Source organism: Ruditapes philippinarum, unplaced genomic scaffold (assembly GCF_026571515.1).
Source record: "Ruditapes philippinarum isolate M1 unplaced genomic scaffold, ASM2657151v2 ctg2925_1_1_1_1, whole genome shotgun sequence".
Taxonomy (NCBI): Eukaryota; Metazoa; Mollusca; class Bivalvia; order Venerida; family Veneridae; genus Ruditapes; species Ruditapes philippinarum.
The window spans coordinates 56,577-78,624 of NW_026858332.1; the positions used below are offsets into that span (position 1 = coordinate 56,577).

Sequence of the window (22,048 nt, forward strand, 5' to 3'; positions counted from 1 at the left end):
ATAAAATCAAAAAGACCATGTCTATAATAAACTACAACCTTTTTATTTCCTGGAGAAAAAAACAAAAAGAGGAAAATCTTTTTGAATAAATTATGGTTATATCAAGTTACAATCTTAGTTGTTATATTTTATTTCATTTGATTCTTTTTTAGCTCACCTGTCACAAAGTGACATGGTGAGCTTTTGTGATCGCTTTTCGTCTGTCGTCCGTAAACTTTTACTTTAAACGACATCTCCGCATAAACGGCTAAGCCAATTTCATCCAAACTTCACAGGAATGTTCCTTTGGTAGTGGACTTTAAAAATTGTTCAAAGAATTTAATTCCATGCAGAAGAAAAAACTTAAAAAATCTTCTTTAAAAAACCAAAAGACCTAGAGCTGAAATATATCGCATGAAGCTTCATCTAGTCAGAGTCTACCAAGTTTGTTCAAATGATAGCCCTGGGGTCAAAATCGGCCCCACCCCAGGGGTCATTGATTTCCATATATGTATATAGTAAAAACTTAAAACATCTTCTTTTAAAAAATTCAAATAGCTATAGCTTAGATTTTTGGCATGAAACATCTTCAGGTGGGTGTCTACCAAGTTTGTGTAAATAAAATCCCTTGGGTCAAAATTGGCCCTGTCCCAGGGGGTTATTGTTTTCCCTATACAGTCGAACTTCCTTAGCTCAAACTGGGAGGGCCTGTGCAAATTTGTTCGAGAGATTGGTAGTTCGAGCCAACCAAGGTTGAACTATTATCACGGAGGACATAGACATAAAAGTTTCCAGCTAATATCTGTCGAATGATAAATACGTCAATATAATTGTTTGTAAGTACATCAGTTCGTCGAATACGTCATTTCTTTTAAGTATTAGAAATTATTGTCCCAGTGTTTTTAAACGAGTATTAACGGTACACTGTGTTAATCTATAATCATGCATTAAAAACCCAAATAGCTATAGCTTAGATATTAAGCATGATACATCTTCTAGTTGGTGTATACCAAGTTTGTTCAAATAAAAGCTCTAGGGTCAAAATTGGCCCCGCCCCAGGGGGGTCATTGTTTTTCCCTTTGTGTATATAAAAACTGAAAAAATCTTCTTATAAAAACCCAAAGAGCTAGAGTTTAGATACCAATCATTAAATATCTTCTTGTGAGTGTGTACCAAGTTTGTTAAAATAAAATCCCTTGGGTCAAAATTGGCCCGACCCGGGAGGGGGGCATTATTGTTTTTCCCTATTTGTGTATAGTAAACACTTATAAAATCTTCTTTTAAAATCCCCAAAGTGCTAGAGCTTAGATATTTATTATTAGGTGTCTACCAAAATTGTTCAAATAGAAGCCCTTTGGTTAAAATTGGCCCTACCCCAGGTGAGCGATTTCAGGGCCATAATGACCCTCTTGTTTAAAACTTATATAGGTAATATACATTATCTTTAATAATATTTGTAAACTTGATAAATGGGCTAGATGGTTGGCATCATTTACTTGGCCCTCTTTTCCATTGGTTTGAATTCTCCCAAGAAAATTAAATTGATCCAGATTGCTTGCAGAAAGTTTGTAATTCTACTCAAGTTAGTAATTCTACTCGATTTAGTAATTCTACCAGAGTAATTCTATTAGAATCGGTAATTTTACTCAGTCTGTGAAATAAGACTGGCCCCAATTTCTTCTCTGATCAGTACAAAACAAGAGCATTAGGGAATAAAGTACACTTCCAGATAAAAATAAAGATATATTACAAATCAATATAGAATGACAAACAAATTAACATACTTTTACATTTTTTTTTATTCAAAAAGTTTTTACTTTTCTAGCATTTGAGATATAAATTTATATCTAGAAATAAATCTCTATGAGTAAATGCCTTTACACCATATACAGTATAAATAACACATAGTATTTACATAAAAAAAATCTGCAAATCATGTCAAATCAAGAAAACTGTGCCATGAATCTTGCATGTGAAAAGGAAATCCTTTAGGTCCTATGCAAAATTTGTTGCCCCTTTATTTCAAATTACAAGTTAAAACCTTTGATTGTTTTTTCAAATTATGCTCCAGGCAAAAATGTTGAATGGCACGACTGAGAAAATTAATTTAAAGAACCTGCAAATCCGTATATAATCACCCTATAGACATAAATTCACAATACACATCAGCATGGTGCAGTTAACATTTTATTGCAAGAATTGCAAAAATAAGACAAATGTTTCAATCAGACACATAATTATTTATCACAGATATATCGTAGGATTTATGTACAAATATCAGTTTTACCAAAACACCTGAAACCTTCACCTGCTCAATTTGTTTAATGGATTTGCCCAGTTTTAATTTTGGGACATTCCATTTCATGTTTGAGGGATTTCAGTAACAAAATGCAGAAATACTGACGGACAAGGCTAATCACATTCAAGTTGAGTTGAAATCTTTCTAATACAATAATGTAATGGTTCATCAATACATTTAATTCACGACTATCTAATGATCCCTTAGCACATACAAGCATGTGCAAATCTTTAAATGAAATACAAAATTAATTTTTCATAAACTTATAAACATAAGGTGGCAGTGGATAGACTGATTACATACATGTATATTCATTTCATATGTTTAAATAAAAATCACTGAGAGCTGGGTACAGAATTTTCAGCAATTTCTGAATATCTTGTACCAGGCCTGGAAAGTTTCGCAAAAACTTCAAAATACACAAAATCTTGCAGCAATATGTATACATTCAAGACTGTCATTTTATCGATATAACCTACACAGGCTATCCATAAATGCAACACTCAAAGTTTACCAATAATTGTGTCCAACTTTATATTATACATGACAGCCATGTTATCCAAGTCTATCTATACACAACTGTCATATTATCTTTGTTGATCTATACACTAAATTATTTCATATATTCACTAAGCATCACAGCTAACGAGGGGAGGTGGCTTTCTGGTGCGACCTTCAGTTGCTAACTTTTGGCGTAATCTTCTAACTTCATTTAATAAACTAATTTCTCGCTCATCAAAACCTCGTCTCTTTGTCTCCAAGGAAACTAAAAGATGAAAGACAAATGTTACATTTAATTATCATAGCTCTATTGTATATACTTAAGGACTGACTTTCTTAATAATTTGTGATCACATAAATGTGAGTGAGACTAAAAAAAGGATTGGAGCACCACACTAAATTCCGTTATATACGGATAAGGGGTTTGAATGCTTAAATGCTAAAATTTTGCCTTTTTACCCAACACCCAACGAGTGAACTTTAAAAGGTCTAATTCATCTTTTCAGATCGATTTATGTATGAAAATGAATGAAAAATGTAATAATCAGGGCAAAATAAACGATATTTGACTATTTTATGATCATGATTTCTGCAAGCATCTAGAGGTACTGCTCCTGTCCTGAGTTAAATCCCATAAATATCAGTATTCTCAAGAAGGCTAAATGTGAACAATTTCAGGTTTTGTTGTCATTGTTTTGATCGATTTAAGTCGCATGTAACACACTTTCCAGCTTTACTGGTTGAGGAAGACCCTTCGTGCACTATTTCCAGCATAAGCTGTCATCTCAGGAAAGAAGTAAGAAGATTTTTTCATTATTTTTAAACAGAAGAAACATTATCTTAAAAAGAAAATTCTTCTGGAAATGATAATGTTATACATGCCACACACACTATTTCAGAAATTTTTGCAGTAGCAAACTGGTTAACGTAAAAGTGAAACAGAGTATAATTATTAACTTACTAGAAGAGGCCATAGAGTCTGTATCTGCTGTAGACAAAGATTCAAAAGATTTTAACAACTCCGATCTCGTTGTACCATCTAGATATGACTGCCCTAATCTTGATCCTGCAAAAGTAATATCATAGGTTCATCATTAAATAGAAATACCTATATTTAACATTACAAAGCAATCCTATGGTGAGGTTTATAACATTGTGGGGAGAATTCTTTGTCCCCAGTTTTTTCAAGCCAAGATCACTTAGTGGAATAATAAAATCATTATTAATTTGAAACGGGATACAACAGTAACTTAAAACAGCTAAATCTTTAAAAAAATCGGACCTTTTTTTAAAGATACTTATTTCATCTTTACGGGAACAAAAAGTGATTAGCCTTGACTGGTCACTAAAAAAGCCAGTGTAGTCTGACCAGGCTTTATAATTTCTTTAACTTTTAATGGACTGTTTTTATTCAAAGCAGGACATATCCATTATACATACATAGCGGGTAAGGGTTAAAAAGTTTGATCATTTCTTTCTTTTAACATGTTACATAGAAACACCAACATACTGTAAGTACTATCTATAGCATCTTCTGTCAGGTCCCTGCCGTGAGCTTGACCTAGTTCCGCATCCTGGGCAACAAAATCGAGCCTGCGTGCATTAGCCTGGTCAGCTAGTTTACGCTGGGTCTGCCGCTCTTCCTCCCCTTCAGCATGGTCATCTAACTGAAAAAACAGAGAATAAAAGCTGATATTCATGTACATTACTTGAGAAGTAAGTTTCCAAGTTACCTTATAAACAATGATGAGTGAGATGACCTTGATGTTATGGTGTTTGCTTCTCTACCTAGCCTTACAAGGGTTCAAGTGGTTCAAATATGCTTAAAGTTTTAATGACATTCAAGCTAAACTAAATATGTTTAAAACAAACAATTGACAACTGTAAAGAACTTTTTTCAACTGTTAATTAAGGGCATATGACTGCAGACAACTTTATATATTCATCAACATCATAAATTAACCTTTAGACTTCAGCCTGCAGATGGCTACATAATCTATCCATGTGACCAGTACATGCAGTACAGACAAAGGTCTACCATCAGATCTAGATCTACACTGTTTACTTTAAAGTTTACAGTCAGAACAAATTTTGAACATGATGAATGGTTTAGTCCAGATTGAAAGATGGACAATTACATTTAGATCTTCAGCATGGTAAGAGTTAATGTAGTTGAAATCTTTGCTAAATAATAAATATATTGAGATTTGAAGTTATCAAAGAACATGGTAAGGACTTTATCTAGCTTTGCTATTTTCAACATAAAATTTGTATTTTCTTTCATCAAATATTTATTGTGCAGGGATTTGATTGATATGTACTTCTTTAAGTCCTAGTGAAAAAGAAATATGTTTTCCTCTTTCTTTCCTTTCAAGTGAAGAAAAACAAACCAAAAGTCATATTTCAATATTATTAAATATGATATTTTTCTTACTCGTTTATCTTGGCATTTCCTCATCAAGTTATGAACCTCCTGTTCTAACCCTCGATTCTCTGCATTCTTTCTACCCAACTAAAATTATAAAAAAAAATGTATATTATAAAATTAGATAACATTCGCTTACTTCATTTTTCTTTATAAATTTAATATACCAGTTAAATCTTACATTATTACATGGCATCTGAAAACAAAGCCTTGATGTAAATTACTTATCATCATTTTCCAATACAATATCTCCTTTACAAACATGTTAATACATCTATTTGTAACAGAACATATATTCTTTGGGACATTACAACACTCAAATCATAGAACATTATGACTTGGTTTTATATATGACCCCAAAAATATTCAAAAGAAAATCAAATCTTAACTAATATTTCATAACCACAATTATAACAAATAAAACAATATATTTTGAAATCAAAACAATAAGTTTTGAAATCAAAACAATTCATTTTGAAATCAATATTAGCACTGAAACATTTATTCAATTGAATCGAAGAATGGATCTTGTTTATCATCAAAATTCTATTTTTAGAAATCTTACTTGTACAGTTTTGACCTCCCTTTGAAGATCTTCCAGCCTATGTCTATACTCTACTTCATTTCCTGCCCACACATCAATGTTCTTCTGTGATGCCCGTGCCAGGTTCTCCTCCATAGTCTGTAATATATTATGTATAATTATAATGATTAATAGTTTTATTCAACAATGTTTGGATTTTAAGCCACATGATCATTAAGATCAAGTTATACATGTACAATCAATTCTTCAGATTTACTTTTAAAGGACATGTAACTTAGAAGACCCTTTGTGCATTTATAATATTGGGCACAAGAAGATTCATGCGTAAAACCACCAACCTTCTATGACATATGTAGATAACTACTAACAAATAAAAATTTGATGCCTCAGCTTGGATCAAACCCACATCAATTAGAGCAATGTGTTTCTATGTGAAGCAACATAAAAAACTTGGTCCAAAAAGTAATAAAAATATTATAGAGTAAAAATACAGATTTTTGAGAACAAAAGTTGATTTAGCAATTGTGTAAATTTACATGAATGACAAAATTTGAATTTTATATGATAAAGAATCAGGATATTTTTCTTTTTTGGTTAGGTTTACCATCGCACCAACACAAAATAGGTAATATGGCAAATTTCCAGCTTAACTGGTGGAGGAAGACCTGAGGTGCCCCTAATGCATTATTTCGGACACAAACGGGCACCCAAGCAGAACCACCAATGTTCTGTAAGCCAGCTGGATAGTTTCTTTACATGAAAGAATCTTAAGTCCTTGGCATGATATAAATATTGAACTCTACCTTGCGAGCCTCCATTTCTCTCTCACGCTCTGCGTCTTTCAATCTCTGCTGTATTCTATCTTCTAACTCAGCTTGTTTACGATGCATATCTTGTTCTGTACGTAGATGATGTGACGATGTGGCATACTCTCGAAACAATTCCTGAAAATTATAGATATGATGCATTCTCTATAATTCTGGTTTCACACAGTCACCCAAAGATTGACATTATAGTTTCTTCTTTTTTAAAAGACAATATATATTCTTGGCTCAATTTGTTTTACAAATATTTGAGGTTGTAATATGGTATCTCTGAAAAACAAGTATAGATAATTCAAATACCTGTTCAAACATTTTTTTCTTCAGTTGTAACTCCATGTTTCGTATTTCAGCCTCTTCAATGGCAGCCTCCGTCTCCTGGTCACGTAATAATGCCTGAAATAAACATCATAATTGCTACAAACACATATTCCATGATCTGTCAATTTAAATTTGTAATGTTATGAAAAATTATAGCCATGATAAAATATTTCCCATCTTGTCTTTATTGATTTTAAACACACTCAAAAAGCAGTGTACAAAACAACCCCTATAATAATAGTTATTTTCCTGAAGGTAATTTTCCTAGGGTAATAAAAGAGAATGGAGACAGTCTAGTTAAATCGATTGGCTAGTTTTGTAATAAACCAATAATCATACACCATTTACAGACTGCATTTACAGACAGGTCTTTATAGTTTATTTCATAAATCTAAATGAAAGTTACTACTATAATACTTGAAGTTTCTACAAAAATATTTGGACTTTTCCATATTGCCTCTATTTACTGTATGTTTTAGGCTTTTATACATCTGCAGAACAGTTTTTACTCCAACTTTTAAATTTATTTATTTGGCTAGTACAAGGAAATTGTACAAAGGGGATCATCACCTTCCTGTGCTTCAAATTTAACTCTTTACAAACATGTTAGTTGACATGTCTGGCCTCATACTACAAGGTCAGAAGGATCAACATTAAATTTGATTATATCAACATTAAATTTGTATAGAGAGATATAGTAACTAAAATACCTTTCTCTGGACTTCATCATCTAACCTCTTCAGTTCTGATTCTCTTTGTGATTTCTGGAAGTGTAGGAACTTTCTTCGTGCAGCATCCAACAACTGTAACTCCTTAAACTTCACCTCACGGTTCATGGCATTTAATCTGAATAAACCAAAAAAATCAGGCATTTATTTTTTTGTTTAAATGCCCATTTGAGATATATAAAGCAATTTTCTAAGGTTGTATGGTGATGGGTTTCAGGTAAATTCAATAATGTTAAAGGCCATTCCAGCATTTACTGGAGGTAGAACCCAGGGGCCCTTCCGTGTATTGCAAAATAATTATCAATTTCATATTCTTCAAAGATAGGTCTATCCAATAATTAAAGTTCCAACAAAATTTTTCCTTGTCCGCTGTAAGATTATTTTGCATAACATTTTTTCATTTTAAAAAACCTTTTTGACAAAACCACTACATTTCATGGCCCAAAAATTAAGTGTATTCACAGTTCTTTTTTTTTTGGGCAATATCTGAGAAATTTCTCCCCAAATTATCTTTGAGAGTAAAATGTTTTTCTAAGCATTTTAGAGGCCCAGTTTATATATGTAACTTTCTTCATTTTTGGCATCTTCATAAAAAAATTAATGCTTTTTCTTCTATTACAAGAAAAATCTAACTTGCTGAAAATATACATACATAACATGAATATATGAAACGATATTGTCAATAAGTATATATAAGTGGTCAATAATAATTAAATTTTCTGTCTATACCATATGATATATTAGACATTACCGTTTTCTTTGATCTGTTAGTTTCTGTTCTTCATCGTGGATCATTTTACGACGTTTATCCTCGGCCTCGAGGAGAAGATTCTGTTGACGGTACCAGGCTTCTTCCTCTTGTTGACGTTTCTGTGTCTCACGTTCCATATCCATAGAAACTTGTCTGAAAATATCAATATATACAACATTCATGTCTTCTGGCAAAATTGAAACTATCTGCACCAATATACACTTAAAGCAGCATGCTTCAGGATATATGCTAATTTTCATGATTTTTTTTAAAGCTCTTACTACATTAGTCATGCAGTAGAAATATGGTGATAAATACTGCAAAATCAGTATATATCATATAACATGTAAATTATTTCTTAAATTATTTTCTTAAAATCTTAAGTTTTCTTGGCTCATCTGTAGGCATGCAGCTTTAAATGTACATACAATATATTGAGGATAATGTATTCTGACATTATTGGTCAAAGAAGATTTCAGGTGCCCCTTCGTGCAATATTTCAGGCATGAACTGGCACCTGAGTAGAACCAACAAACTTTTGTAAGCTAGCTGTATAGCTTCCTGACATCTGTAAGAATCTAGTCTCATGAGATATAAACCAATATTGGTAAGGGGCAAATGGTCCCTAAGTAAGTTACCTTAACCACTTAGCCACAGAGGTGCAAAATAATGTTCTCATTGCTAAGGAAAAACTATGTCTAGTTATAATTCAGTTTTATTCCATGAATTAATATTTCTTTGATTAATATAATTCACTTAGATAATAATGGCTATCACTAAGATAAAAGATATCTATAGATTTACCTTTGTCTAAGATAATCTAACTCTTCAAGTCGGATTCTCTCCCTTTCTTGTACCTGTCAAAAATCAACAGAAAATAATTATATAGAAATTTCAAAGAAATGCATTAACATAAAATTTTAAATCAAAACGATAATTTTAACTTGTTTTGGAAAAAAAAACACCTACAAACAGTTATAATCATCATAAAATTTAACCAAACGGACACTTTTTTTAAATGCAAGGATGAATATTTGAACCCTTTATTTGAACTTGTATAACAGATTTGCCTAGCTTTAAATTTGGAACATTTCAATTTTGAAGGGAATTTTAATACCTAAATACAAAAATTGAGCTAACAACAGTATAGTCAGACTGACCTGAATCTATAATCCTGGCAAAGACTTATATCACTTTTGGTCCCAGCATGTTAATTGCCAAAAAATTCAAAAGTTCATAATATCATAATTTCCATGGTCTACAAAATTCATCATTTTATATCTTCAATTAAAAGAATAATGTAATTGCTTTATTTATTTTATACCTGATAATCCACTATAAACTTGGGATATTTGTTAAATACAGGGTACTGTCCCTTGGTCAGGGGTTTGAAATCTTCTAGGGTTTTGCTGGGGTGGATTGACTCGGGTGTGGCATCCATTATTCTATATGCCTCCTTTAATACTTGTTTCAAATCTACAGCATTACGGTGGTGAAAGAAATACTGAAATAAACACACATCAAAATTTATATAAACCAAGATGTATTAATATATGCTTAAACTCTAATGGTATCAAAACAGTTTCTGATAGATTTTATCATGATTACATTGCATTCCCTTTTATAACCCCATTTCTATTGCCTGTGTGCTATTTACTGCTTAGCCATAAATTTAGCTAGAAAAACTTACAACCAGGTTTATATACATGTATTACTGCTAATATTCTTTACTGTGTATCACTATCAATGTATTATCTTTCATAAATTATAAAGAAATCTTTCCAGCATTACAAAACAACTTCCATGAAGTGAAAATAGCACATACTTATTTCACTCTTAAGTTTATGACCAGCACAACATTTACCCACATTGATATATCAACATAAAATAATACAAATTCAAGAGCAGATTTCTCAAGAACAAGATCATAAACCCCAACACTTGTCACTGCAAAAAATATCTAAATCATCATTCTATAGCCATGGCGATGTTTTGAAAAAATTAAATAGTAGTTGTCATCAAGCCTATATGAGAACATACAAACATCCTTCAAGGCCAGTTAAGCCAAACTTATTGCAGAAAAGTCCCAGAAAATAAATTACAGACACTTTTGCACAACTTACTCTGAAGTCATCCAGTTCGACACATTGCATGAGTGGACCCCTGGCACACATGGCATAGGCTGCTACAACCATCAGAAGAAATGACGGGTGGTTACTAAACACGTTGTCAAACAGCATCATCCATTCTTCCCTTGTCAAAACCTCAGAAAACAACGTCTCCAACAGAGGCCAGGCATAGATCTGAAAATAAATATTATCACTATCCTTCATCATCAGTGAATAACAAATTCTTTGCACCCCTTTGATAGATTTTCACTTGGAAAGGAGATAAATGGAGTTACTAGCTTTTAGTGTGTAAGAGTTAACGCAAAGTAAAAGTTTGTGTCTCGCTTTACATACAGGTAATATATCAAAAGATTATGAATCCTCAAACTAAGTTTAAAATAGGCAACAATAAAACTTGCACTTGTGTGACAGAAAAAATGCAAATGAAGACTATAATTAGCTTGTCTATGCCCTATGTCACAGTGTTATAGTTGCTATCTGGAACACAGCAAAATAATATGAGATTTTCTTCCATTTTAGCTTTACGGTGCATTAGCCTGCCATTCAGAAAAAGGTAATTATCTCATAAAAAAGATTAAATTTGTATGAAAACATCTGTTACAATGCGGAAATATACTGTAAAATTAGAACTGCTACTTATAGCCATGTTTTTTTTATTTAATATTTATGCATGGATGATCCGAAGGCAAAGTTTCTCATGCAAACAGAAATTGTCACTTCTAATTTTGCCACAATGAGGTTGCACTTTTTAATGCTAAAATATAAAACTCATTTTAGTTGGGGTTGATATGAAACCCAATTTATTAATAAAAAGTCGCTATTTCTTTTTTTACGAAATTTATTAAATGCAGCTTTAAGATATAACTCAGAAATAAATTGTTTTTTTTGTTTTTTTGTGCTATTCCTTAGTGCCCTTGTTGCAATGCTTTTCAGTTTTGGGTCATATTTAAAAGTAGAACAATTAATAATTATTCAGGGAGCCAATGATCTGAAATTTTGCATACAAGTTATTGGTCTAACCCTATGTCAAATGGAACATATCGACAGCTTGATGACTCCTTCTTTATCTCTTATATGAGTTACAACCCTTTCGCACCAAGCCCTCAATATGGAATCTCTAAAATTATTTCCAATGCCGACATGTTAAAACATCTCTGCGGAGTCCCTTTAAATCACATCAAATCTTTTACAGTTACTCATGTGACAACTTTGTAACTTCACTTGGCAAAGAAACATCCAACAATTGTTTCCTTGGTGCATTATTTCAGACAGGGGATTCAGCTCAGGGTAGAACCATCAACATTCCACATTGAAATTTAACTATCTCTTTTATTGGTTATTTGTTTTACTGTTTGTTTTTCTAAACTTTTTTATACCTATTTTTACACATTTTTGGTCATATGTTGACCGTCAATCCACCTTCGCAGTTTAACTGGATAACTAACCAGTTTTTACCAATTTCTCTGCAAGTGATTGACTACTTATCCCACATGATTTCTGAATCACCAGTGAGAGACTCCATGTCGGATAACAATTGTCACAGAGAAATTATGCCTTGCCAAGTTCAAACCAGCGACCACTGAAGTTCTTATTCAATGCTCTCCTTATTGAGCTAAGCCGGAAAACATCTATTTTACTAAGCATCTAGTATATTTTATTTGTTTTCCTTTCTAATGTGAAGAAGGGCTGTATAATTACAGCAAGGAGCATTAAGGACCAATTTTACAGTATGATGAAAATATTCTTATTTAAGTTTTCCTGTAAAATTTTAATCAGGCTTCAATTCTTTGTAATTTCAAAGTTATGTCCATGACAAATTCAAAGTGTAGAATTGAACAAAGGGCAATAACTCCAAAATTAGGCAAGGCACAGTTACATTTCTTCTGAATGCATGTTTACTAAATGAGATCTATCTACCTACAAAGTTTCTTGTATATATATCTCAAGTAGTTTCAGAGTTATGTCCGGACAAGAAAAGTGGACGGACGTACAGATGGACGGACAAAGCGGCGACTTTATGCTCTCTGTCCTTGAATGATAAAATAGCTATAATTCTAAATATTCAAGTTTTTTTACTTTACAGCTTCCAAAAAAATAGCAATTATTGGCGACATAACTAAACCATGTTTTGCTTTTTTGTGCTTTGACATGGAGGCTGTGAAGTTCGAATCCCAACACCATCAAGATTCTATTTCTAGCTAAATTCTCAATTCACCCCGGTGCAATTAATGGTAAGGAAACCCAGGAAGCAGTTGTCTGACTTACAAAGTGCAATATCTATGTCCCTAAATAGGGTTTTAACATAGGAAAAATCAAATAATGCTATACATAAATCAATCATAACATAAAAACAAAACAAATATTTCTTATATACATGTAATTCATATAATATAATGTACAATTTTGATACAGTATTAAATAACACAGGCTTGCATTATTATACACAGTGGTTTTTAAATATGGTCAATTGAACACAATATTTGAACTATATATACATGTACAACAATAAAAAAACATAAAACATTTTATCAAAAACAATAGCACTAGACTTTGTTTATATAACTATGCATAAAATATTTACATTTTTTTCCATGTAAACTGCTCTTAGTCTAAAAGATAAAATGCTACATTTTGAAGATTTAAAAGAAAATGGTGAAAAAATCAAGTATAAATCTTTTATATCTTTCCATTATTATCCACCAATAAAATTCTTTCTGTCTTGAAAATTCTAATATATTTTTTCACAGTTCACATATTCTTTGGTATTGAAATTCATAAAATTCTATATTATCCATTTTAAAGAAATTACTCATTATACATGGTTTCCAGTTCATCACCGCTTGAATTATAAGCATCAGCTATGATTCTACTTGGATTGCTAAACACCTGCGAACAGTTCACAATATCAGACAACTGTGCAATAATCTGTCCATAAAATCTTGGCGTACTTCCAGGCTGTCCGTTGGAAAGTTCGGTACAAATGTTCAACAACTTCTTCTCAACCTGTATCTTTTGTTTCTTTGGTTTTGTATTATTTGTTCTATTTCTTTTGTTCGCAAACCACGCCTTCACTTGTGATAATGAAAGTCCGCCCATATCGGCTAATGCTAATTTCTCTTCATCCGTTGGGTAAGGATTATCAATATGCCTGTCGTACCATTCTGTCATAACTTCAACAGCGTAACTATTTAATTGACGACTTTTGGATTTCGAACTAGAAACTTCAGCAGACGACGGCATACTTATTTTCAACAGTTGTAAACTTGCTGTCACACGATTGGTTAAATGCATCCTCTGTTCATCATGATGAGTATGAATAATTCCCATCTCTCGTTTATACTGCGAAACACTTAACATATTGTTCTCCTTCAACTGCTGGATAGCTTCGTTACGACTGTTTTCTATGACCGAACACTGCTCATTGTAAAACATCTGTAATTCGGAAACTTTCTGATTTCCCGACGGTAAAATTTGCTGAAAATCCGACTGAAGGTTTGCTTCCTGTACAGCAACAACAGCAGGATCGAGACTCGACTCCTGCTCCAATTTCTCATCTTTAACCTTGATCAAGGTCACAGGAATATTTGTCGTCTGCTCCACATCTGTAATTAATGTTGCCCTCAGTGCACTGAACATTGGATTTGACTGTAACTTCATAAAGTCTTTATCTGGAGAGTCAGATTTCGAAGCAGTTTTCAGAATAGCTGCCATCTTTTATTATCCCAGAATATTAAATGTTTATTTTTATCCTACTGGTTGTATGTTTAATAACAAACAGTCCTACGAAATGCTTTCTCAGATATGGCAAGTATTGGAAATGCACTTGCTTAAATATCATATAGTATGTGTGAAACTTCCCACACTAAAATGTCATAAAATTCCCACACAAATATGTCACTATAAAAACTTGTTCACTCTGTCCATCGCTATTCAAACACTGAGATTATTTTCCAAAAAATCCCTAATTACTCTTCCAATACATTAATTCAACGTATTTTCAAACAAGTATACTGGGAGTATAACTGTAAAAACACTGGTCATCAATAACAAAAATCTGTATTTATCTCACTCAGGGCCAATGAATTGCAAACTTTGATGTAATTTCAATCACTAACTAATCACAACCAATCAGAGGCAATGATAACCAATTAAGGAACTGATTGGCCAATCAAATGACAGAAAATCTATTAATAGTGTCAGGTATGTAATTACTCAAGGTGAACTAAGTGTCATAAGGTCAAAGCTATAACAAACTGTTTGAAATTTTAACTGGAAATGAATAATGTCAAAATGACAATCAATTCTGAACAAGATTATTTAGAACTAAATTTTATTATAATTTTTTTTTTCTTTAATAAAAAATCATTAATCAAAGGACCTTATAAAGCATACTTAATTTTTTATTTTAGGATTTGTAAAACATAAAAATTGTAAATTAACTTCTAAAATGCTTTTTTTATTCTTCGATCTTTCATATTAAAAATCACAAAGAAGGGATTTAAAATGACAATGATTCCTCGAGGTCAGTGAGTTAATAAACATTAAACTATCTATTACATGGATAAAAAAAAATTCATTTAACTTCAATGCACAACAAAAACTGATCCATTAGAAATAACATTACTAGAAGAATGCTCATTCACATAATATAATTGTTAAATTTTTTATTAATTAAAATAACTGACAACCAATAAAAATTGACAATTGATAAAGTACAACAGCTGCTTTAAAAATATTCAAATCCTGGACACAATATTTGCCCTTAAATGGTTTACTATTTTCCAAGTTTCTATATAATGTGAGCAGGATTCAGCCCCAGCACCCTCAGAATAATGTAATGCACATGTACATGTATCCAGCCTCTTACATAATTATCTCCCCTTAATTAGAGAGTAACATAAGGTCCCAGTAAAATATATATTTGTGACAATCAATCACATGTTTCTTGCAATGACTGTTGTGGAATTTATAGATTAGAATAATGCATTTTCAATTGAATTTTTTAATGTTTTTTTTGTGAATATATAATATGTTGAAGTAGAAAAAGTATGCAAAATGGAATAAATGACAAGTTTTCATGTAGTAAAATATTTTCTTTCCAACCAAATTTGACACACTCGTAACTTTTATAACAAAAGGAACATTCTATCAGATATCATATTTGATACAAGATTGTGTGTTCTTTTAACTGCTGTTGGGCATAATTTATATACATCAAATTAAAGGAACTGAGGTCCAAAAGCTTAAATATAGGAAATATGTATTTATTACATAGATCAGCTTGGGCACTTGAAACAGAAAAACATGTAAAAGATAATTACGAAATATACTGAGAAATAAATTGAAAATTGTAATTTTGGGGCAATTTAAGTGAAAAGCATTTTCAATTTTGAATCATTTTTCACAATTAGATTAATTATTTTGGAAAAACAGAGTGAGTGAATGATCTGAAAATTTGCACAAAAGTTATTGGTCTAGACCTACATGAAATGAAACTTTGACCTTGAAAAAATATTTCAAGTCCTGTCTTTTCAAAAAACTTCAGTGTAGTCCCTTTAAGGCTAAATATGAAAACCTGGAAAATGCATATTTTTGTAAATTTTTAAGTTCTTTTCTGTTCTAATATTTATTAATTAATATTTATCTCTCTTCATATGGTAAACGTTGCAAGTTATCTAGTTAAACAAAAGTTGCACTGGTGCACTATGTTACATGCTTAAAGACCCCATCCTCGGACAAGTGTCTTCATTGCAACAAATACTTCAATTCCAATGAAGTTTATGATTTTGTAATTGCTATGTCAAGCAGGCACATCAAGTCAAAAAAATTGCCTCACTGGTCTAAATTTTACCACACAATATAATGGTCAATATCATAACTTCTATATTTCTTGCATTTAACCCTATACATGTACCCTTTTCCCCCCAAAGGTACCATGCAAAACAGCAACAGGGTGTTTTTATTTAAGAGTGAATTTTCTCCTTTTTTTAATATCCTCATCATCCAATTATTTCCATGACAAATATTGCTGTCATCAAAGTTTACAAATATCATTCATTTGATTTAAGTTCTGTGGTGTACTTCATTTAATGAATAATTATAGACAATCTAACACTTTTTACAGAGCCAAGTTGTAGCCTCTTAAAACAATGGACAACTTCCTGTTAGTTTTTCTTGTCAACTAAGAAGAGTTTAAATAAATAAAATATGCAAAAAATCACTATTTTGCATTTTTTTTCCCAATAAACTGATTTCAAATTACTGCAACTTCTTAACGGATTGAGATAGAGTAAGAGGCATTTCAGTGTTGGTCACACATTACCTTAAGATCGACCTGAGACCATTTTGAGCCTGTCACATGTCCAAAATTTTCTTGGCAATGAGGGGGGGCTTTTGCCCCCTTCAAACTACCAAGAAGGGGGCACATTCCCTTTCCAGCAACCCCATGATGTACTTTTTGATGGAAGGCGGTGCCGAAAAAGTGATCACTTGTTATAACAACATTTCACAAACGAAAAACAGTGTTTGGGGCCTAAATAGGACATTTTTTCACTGTTTGAAGCCTCAAAAAGTGGGAGGGGGGGTGAAAAGCCATCAAAACACGTCTATATGAGTAAAAGGTTAAGACAATAAAGTTAGTTTTGCCTTCTCCGAACCTGGATGACGGTCAATACTGTTTGTTCAAAGTTCATCACGAACGTTTATTAAAACAAACAAACCATATCACTTTAATTCCTCATCAAATTATACCCCATGCTATAGTTTTGAAGTGAAAACTACCATACCCTACTGTATATAAATCTTTGCAATTGGAATACAGTTAATTTCAGTGTAATATCAAACAATCCTCTAACCAGGATTCCCTTCTTCTACTCCAGAAACAAAATAGTTTTCCAGCCAAAATGATTATAATTATGTAGGTAAAAATTCCAGTATAAAGCCTGACATATCTGCAAATCCACAGTGCACAACAATTTGTCAAAAGATATTTGGTCAAATGAAAACTACTGAACACAATTTTCATCAAGTGTGTTATTAGTCTAAATATTTAAGAATTGTTGACGAAAAAAATTACGTAATATGTTTTCAAATGCAAACAAGAGCTGACAGTAGGACAACAACGCTTGACTATTCTTAAAGCTTGATAATAAAAGAGCCTTGATAATGTAAAGTTTTCTGAGTTAACAAAAGGGCAAAATTTTTCTTTTAATCCATAATACAGTTCTAGGCCTTGGAGAGAGTCCTATTATGCTCTCAAAGAAGTGTATAAAATTTCAACTTGTTTCAAATCCAGATGTTAATAGAATATGAAAACAATATGTGAACAAGTGTGCAAAGTTTCAAAGCCATATGTCAATGGACTTTAAAATTTTTGAGGTATTTCAAAAACTTTAACATAAGTGGTTACGCCTACGCTCGGTGACTAATATGGCTCTACTTATTCTTATCGAATAGTCAAGCTAAAAATCAATCAGTGACTGTAAACCACTAAATATTTGCAAAATCTTTATTTTGTGAAAACCCCATTCCCGAATAATTTTCCTATTTATGAATTCTCAACAACCAGGTCATAAATTTAAAATTGCGATTTTTTTATCTTATTTAGTAGGATGTTTCAAATGCGTTAATTTCCATACTGTGCAAAAGTTATTCACAGTAAATATACCTTTAATGCTGTCCCATCATGTGACAGTTTTTAAAATCATATACCAACATGACTGATTTATCATGAAAGTTTTTTTTAAATCCTGTTTCATGTTTGGTTACTGTTTGTAAATAAAGTATTTGATATGTTTGTAAAATAGGTGTTACATACATGTACTTGTTTACAATACTTGAACTACAGTGTGAAAATTGTCCATTGATCACTGTTTCACCATTAATCTATTATTATCTAAACTATAACTATTCTTATCTACCTGTAAAGTGCATAAATTGTTGATATTGTCAGAAAATAATGTAAGCATGTTGTGTTGGATATAATTCATTTAAAGAAAGCATTTTGAAAAATCTTGTTACTTTGATCACAATGAAAGTAAAACAATGCGCACATTAATTATTTTGAAACCGGTTTTTGTATTAATTATCAAACTTGATGACAATTCGAAAAATATTGTTATCGGATACAATTTGTATAATATATGCTTTGTTATTAAATTTACGCAGCATCGCAACCAATTTGTGAAAAATAGCGAACACTGTGAAAGCCTATACTCATTCTATCATTACAAACTAGTTAAGTCAACTGTGTCTAGCATAAAACCTTTAAAGCTAGTTATAATGGATTAATGGTGACTTTCTAGCTTTACTGGAGGAGAATAACCTTAGATGCCCTTATGTGCATTATTTCAGGTATGAATGGGTACCAGTGTAGAACCACCAACCTTTAGCTCACCAACCATAAGCTCACTGTATAGCTACCCCACACGAAAAAATTCCAAGTCCCAGACGGGATTTGAACCCATAGTTATGAGGGCCATGTGGTTTGAAGTAAACAATCTTTAACAACTTGGCCACAGACACCACCAGCAATAATGTAAGGGTCATATGACTACTTTCATGATCATCTTTACTACTGAAGGAAGACAGAGGGTGCTCATTTGTGCACTATTTTGTACATAAGCATAACTTCCTCATGTGACAAAATCTCAAGTCTGTGACAGGATTCTATTCAAAGTTCTAAGTTTGTCAATGACCTTATCCACTTACCCATTGGATTTGGTGCAGCAGATTCAAGGCAACAATTAGGTAGAGCAAGTGATTCCAAGTCAAATATTTTTACCAATTGGCAGGTGATGCCTTAAAGAAGGAGGAGCAAGAGTTTCAAATCTGGCCAGGATATTTGTGTGAGACAAAAATGAAAATTAGATAAAGTAAACATGTTTAAGAGAACTTACCTGAGAGGTGACATTGTATTTGACAAAATGTTGTAGTAGATATCTATCATGATGGCCTATCACATTTTCTATCATACCCAGTATGTTGATAGGTGGGTTAGGGAAATACTCAAACCAGTGCTGTGAGTAATTCACTGAAAATATACAAGTTTACTTTTACTATTATACTTTCGTATTTATTTAGTTTTGTTAAATAACACTTTATCCCAAAAATATACACAATTTTCACATTTGCATGTAATTTATGTAATGTACTTTTTTGTTGGGTTTAAAGAAATGCCAATGCTATTACAAACATATGGCCATCTTCAGCTTCACTGGTTGAGGAAGACCTCAGTTACCCCTCAGGAAGCAGCCTCAATAGGTAAATTATTAATTCTCTGAACACTAACGACAATAAAAACTTCCAATATAGATAACTATATCACCAATATAGAGCATGGCTATATGAGTTCATACATGTCAATGAAGTTCATAAAACTAAGATATGGACTGTTCTAAATTCAAAACATGACAAACAAGTTTTGTCTGCACCAACACAATTAAGGTTATGTGGGGGACATCCTAAGGTGCACCTCTGAAACCCCTGACAGAATTCAAAGACAAGAAATGTAGGGCTAATTATTTGAAGTCATCAACCTTGACCATACTGCTACTGGGCTATGGCTAAGGTGATGAAGTTGAACATGGGGAAATAACTTACCTAGTATACTGGCAATAATCTCAAAACAGACAAGATGGTTATTCTGGAACAGTTTAACAAATGGGAACGCCAGTACTGGTAGATACTGTGTCTCTCCAAATATTGGTGACCAGTTAGCCAATGCTGATAATATTCTGAAAGTACAAGAAGTATCATGATAAGGAATTCTTTTTCCTTCTCATTAACAATAATTACATTGACAGTTTCTTTTACTCAGAGAGATAACACGGTAAACACCTTCAATTGTTTTCTACTAATTTTTATAACCAAACTTTCCATGGGTGTAAACTGTATAAATTGAGGTGTGAAAGTCTAAAAATGTAGGATTTATGAATATATGATAGTTTTTTCAAAGTACTCTTGTTCTAGTATAATGAAATAATTAATTTATTTTAAAATCATTAAGTATTATCAATACAATACCATATAAATGGTATCAATTTATTTTACTTTTGACTCTCAGCCTTGATGATAATATAGACTGATAACAATGTTTTATTATACCCCCACACATGGGTGCATAACAACACTAGAACTCCGCGAGTCAGATGTGTCGCCTTGTGAACAATGTAGTTTAGGGGAAATGGCCAGGACAAAAATGAAATATGAAAAATAACAAAGGGCAATAACTAAAAAAATAATATGTGCAGAGCAGCAGTTTCTGTACACTGCACTTCTTATCAATAAGATCTATCATTCTATGATGTTTCAAGTCCATAGCTTTCATACTTGAGGAGAAATGACCAGGACAAAAATAAAGTAAGAAAATCAACAAAGGGCAATAACTCAAAAACAAGAGGGCCATGATGGCCCTGGGGTTGCTCACCTGAACATAGGCCCCCAGGGCCGGGCCAGTTTAAACCAAAGGGCTTTTATTTGAACAAACTTGGAAGACACCCATTAAAAGATATTTCATGATGTTAAGTTTTTACTATACACAAATAATGAATAACAATGACTTTTGCCCCCTCCCCCCTCTCCCTGGCAGGGCCAATTTTGACCCAAGGGCTTTTATTTGAACAAACTTGGTAAACATCCATTAGAACATGTTTCATGCTAAATATCTTAGCTCTAGCTCTTTTGGTTCTTTAATAGAAGATTTTTAACTTTTTACTCTATATATATAGGGAAAATCAATAACCCCTGGGACAGGGCCAATTTTGACCCCAGGGCTTTTATTTGAACAAATTAGGTAGACACCCATTAGAATATGTTTCATGCTAAATATCTTAGCTCTAGCTCTTTGGGTTCTTTAAAAGAATTTTTTTAAGTTTTTACTATATGCATATAGGGAAAATCAATGACCCCCTGGGGCTGGGCCAATTTTGACCCCAGGGCTTTTATTTGAACAAACTTGGTAGACACTGATAAGAAGATGTTTCATGCTTAATATCTAAGCTCTAGCTCTTTCGGTTTTTTAGAAGAAGATTTTTTTTAGTTTTTACTATATGCACATAGGGAAAATCAATGACCCCCTGGGGCTGGGCCAATTTTGACCCCAGGGCTTTTATTTGAACAAACTTGGTAGACATCCATTAGAACATGTTTTACGCCAAATATCTAAGCTCTAGCTCTTTGAGTTTTTTAGAAGAAGACTTTTTTAAGTTTTTACTATATGCATATAGGGAAAATCAATGACCCCCTGGGGCGGGGCCAATTTTGACCCCAGGGCTTTTATTTGAACAATCTTGGTAGACACTAATTAGAAGATGTTTCATGCTTAATATCTTAGGTCTAGCTCTTTGGGTTCTTTAAAAGAAGATTTTTTAAAGTTTTTACTATATGCATATAGGAAAAATCAATGACCCCCTGGGGCGGGGCCAATTTTGACCCCAGGGCTTTTATTTGAACAATCTTGGTAGACACTTATTAGAAGATGTTTCATGCTTAATATCTTAGGTCTAGCTCTTTTGGTTCTTTAAAAGAAGATTTTTTAAAGTTTTTACTATA

At 32.3% G+C, this 22,048-nt stretch overlaps 2 protein-coding genes across 2 annotated transcripts in view; both read right to left on the reverse strand.

Annotated features, from left to right (window-relative positions):
* Positions 1-1,760: 1,760 nt before the first annotated feature.
* The window catches only part of LOC132752850 (TBC1 domain family member 31-like), a gene marked incomplete at its 5' end in the record, with an annotated part of 28,813 nt that continues 8,525 nt past the window's right edge, over positions 1,761-22,048 (reverse strand). Inside the window, 14 exon segments of the mRNA XM_060743237.1 lie at positions 1,761-3,044; positions 3,741-3,845; positions 4,290-4,446; positions 5,214-5,291; positions 5,770-5,886; positions 6,552-6,692; positions 6,873-6,965; positions 7,601-7,736; positions 8,370-8,522; positions 9,174-9,226; positions 9,694-9,873; positions 10,493-10,672; positions 19,396-19,529; positions 20,099-20,232. Coding sequence (XP_060599220.1) covers positions 2,908-3,044; positions 3,741-3,845; positions 4,290-4,446; positions 5,214-5,291; positions 5,770-5,886; positions 6,552-6,692; positions 6,873-6,965; positions 7,601-7,736; positions 8,370-8,522; positions 9,174-9,226; positions 9,694-9,873; positions 10,493-10,672; positions 19,396-19,529; positions 20,099-20,232 — 1,798 coding nt within the window.
* On the reverse strand, positions 12,861-14,575 carry LOC132752854 (pre-B-cell leukemia transcription factor 2-like). Its single transcript, XM_060743240.1, has one exon. It carries the CDS (start codon positions 14,207-14,209, stop codon positions 13,304-13,306), a length of 906 nt encoding a protein of 301 aa, XP_060599223.1. The 5' UTR covers positions 14,210-14,575; the 3' UTR covers positions 12,861-13,303.

Excerpts from the sequence above, each read along its gene's own strand:
- LOC132752854 (XM_060743240.1), bottom strand. The coding sequence starts at position 14,209 with ATGGCAGCTATTCTGAAAACTGCTTCGAAATCTGACTCTCCAGATAAA.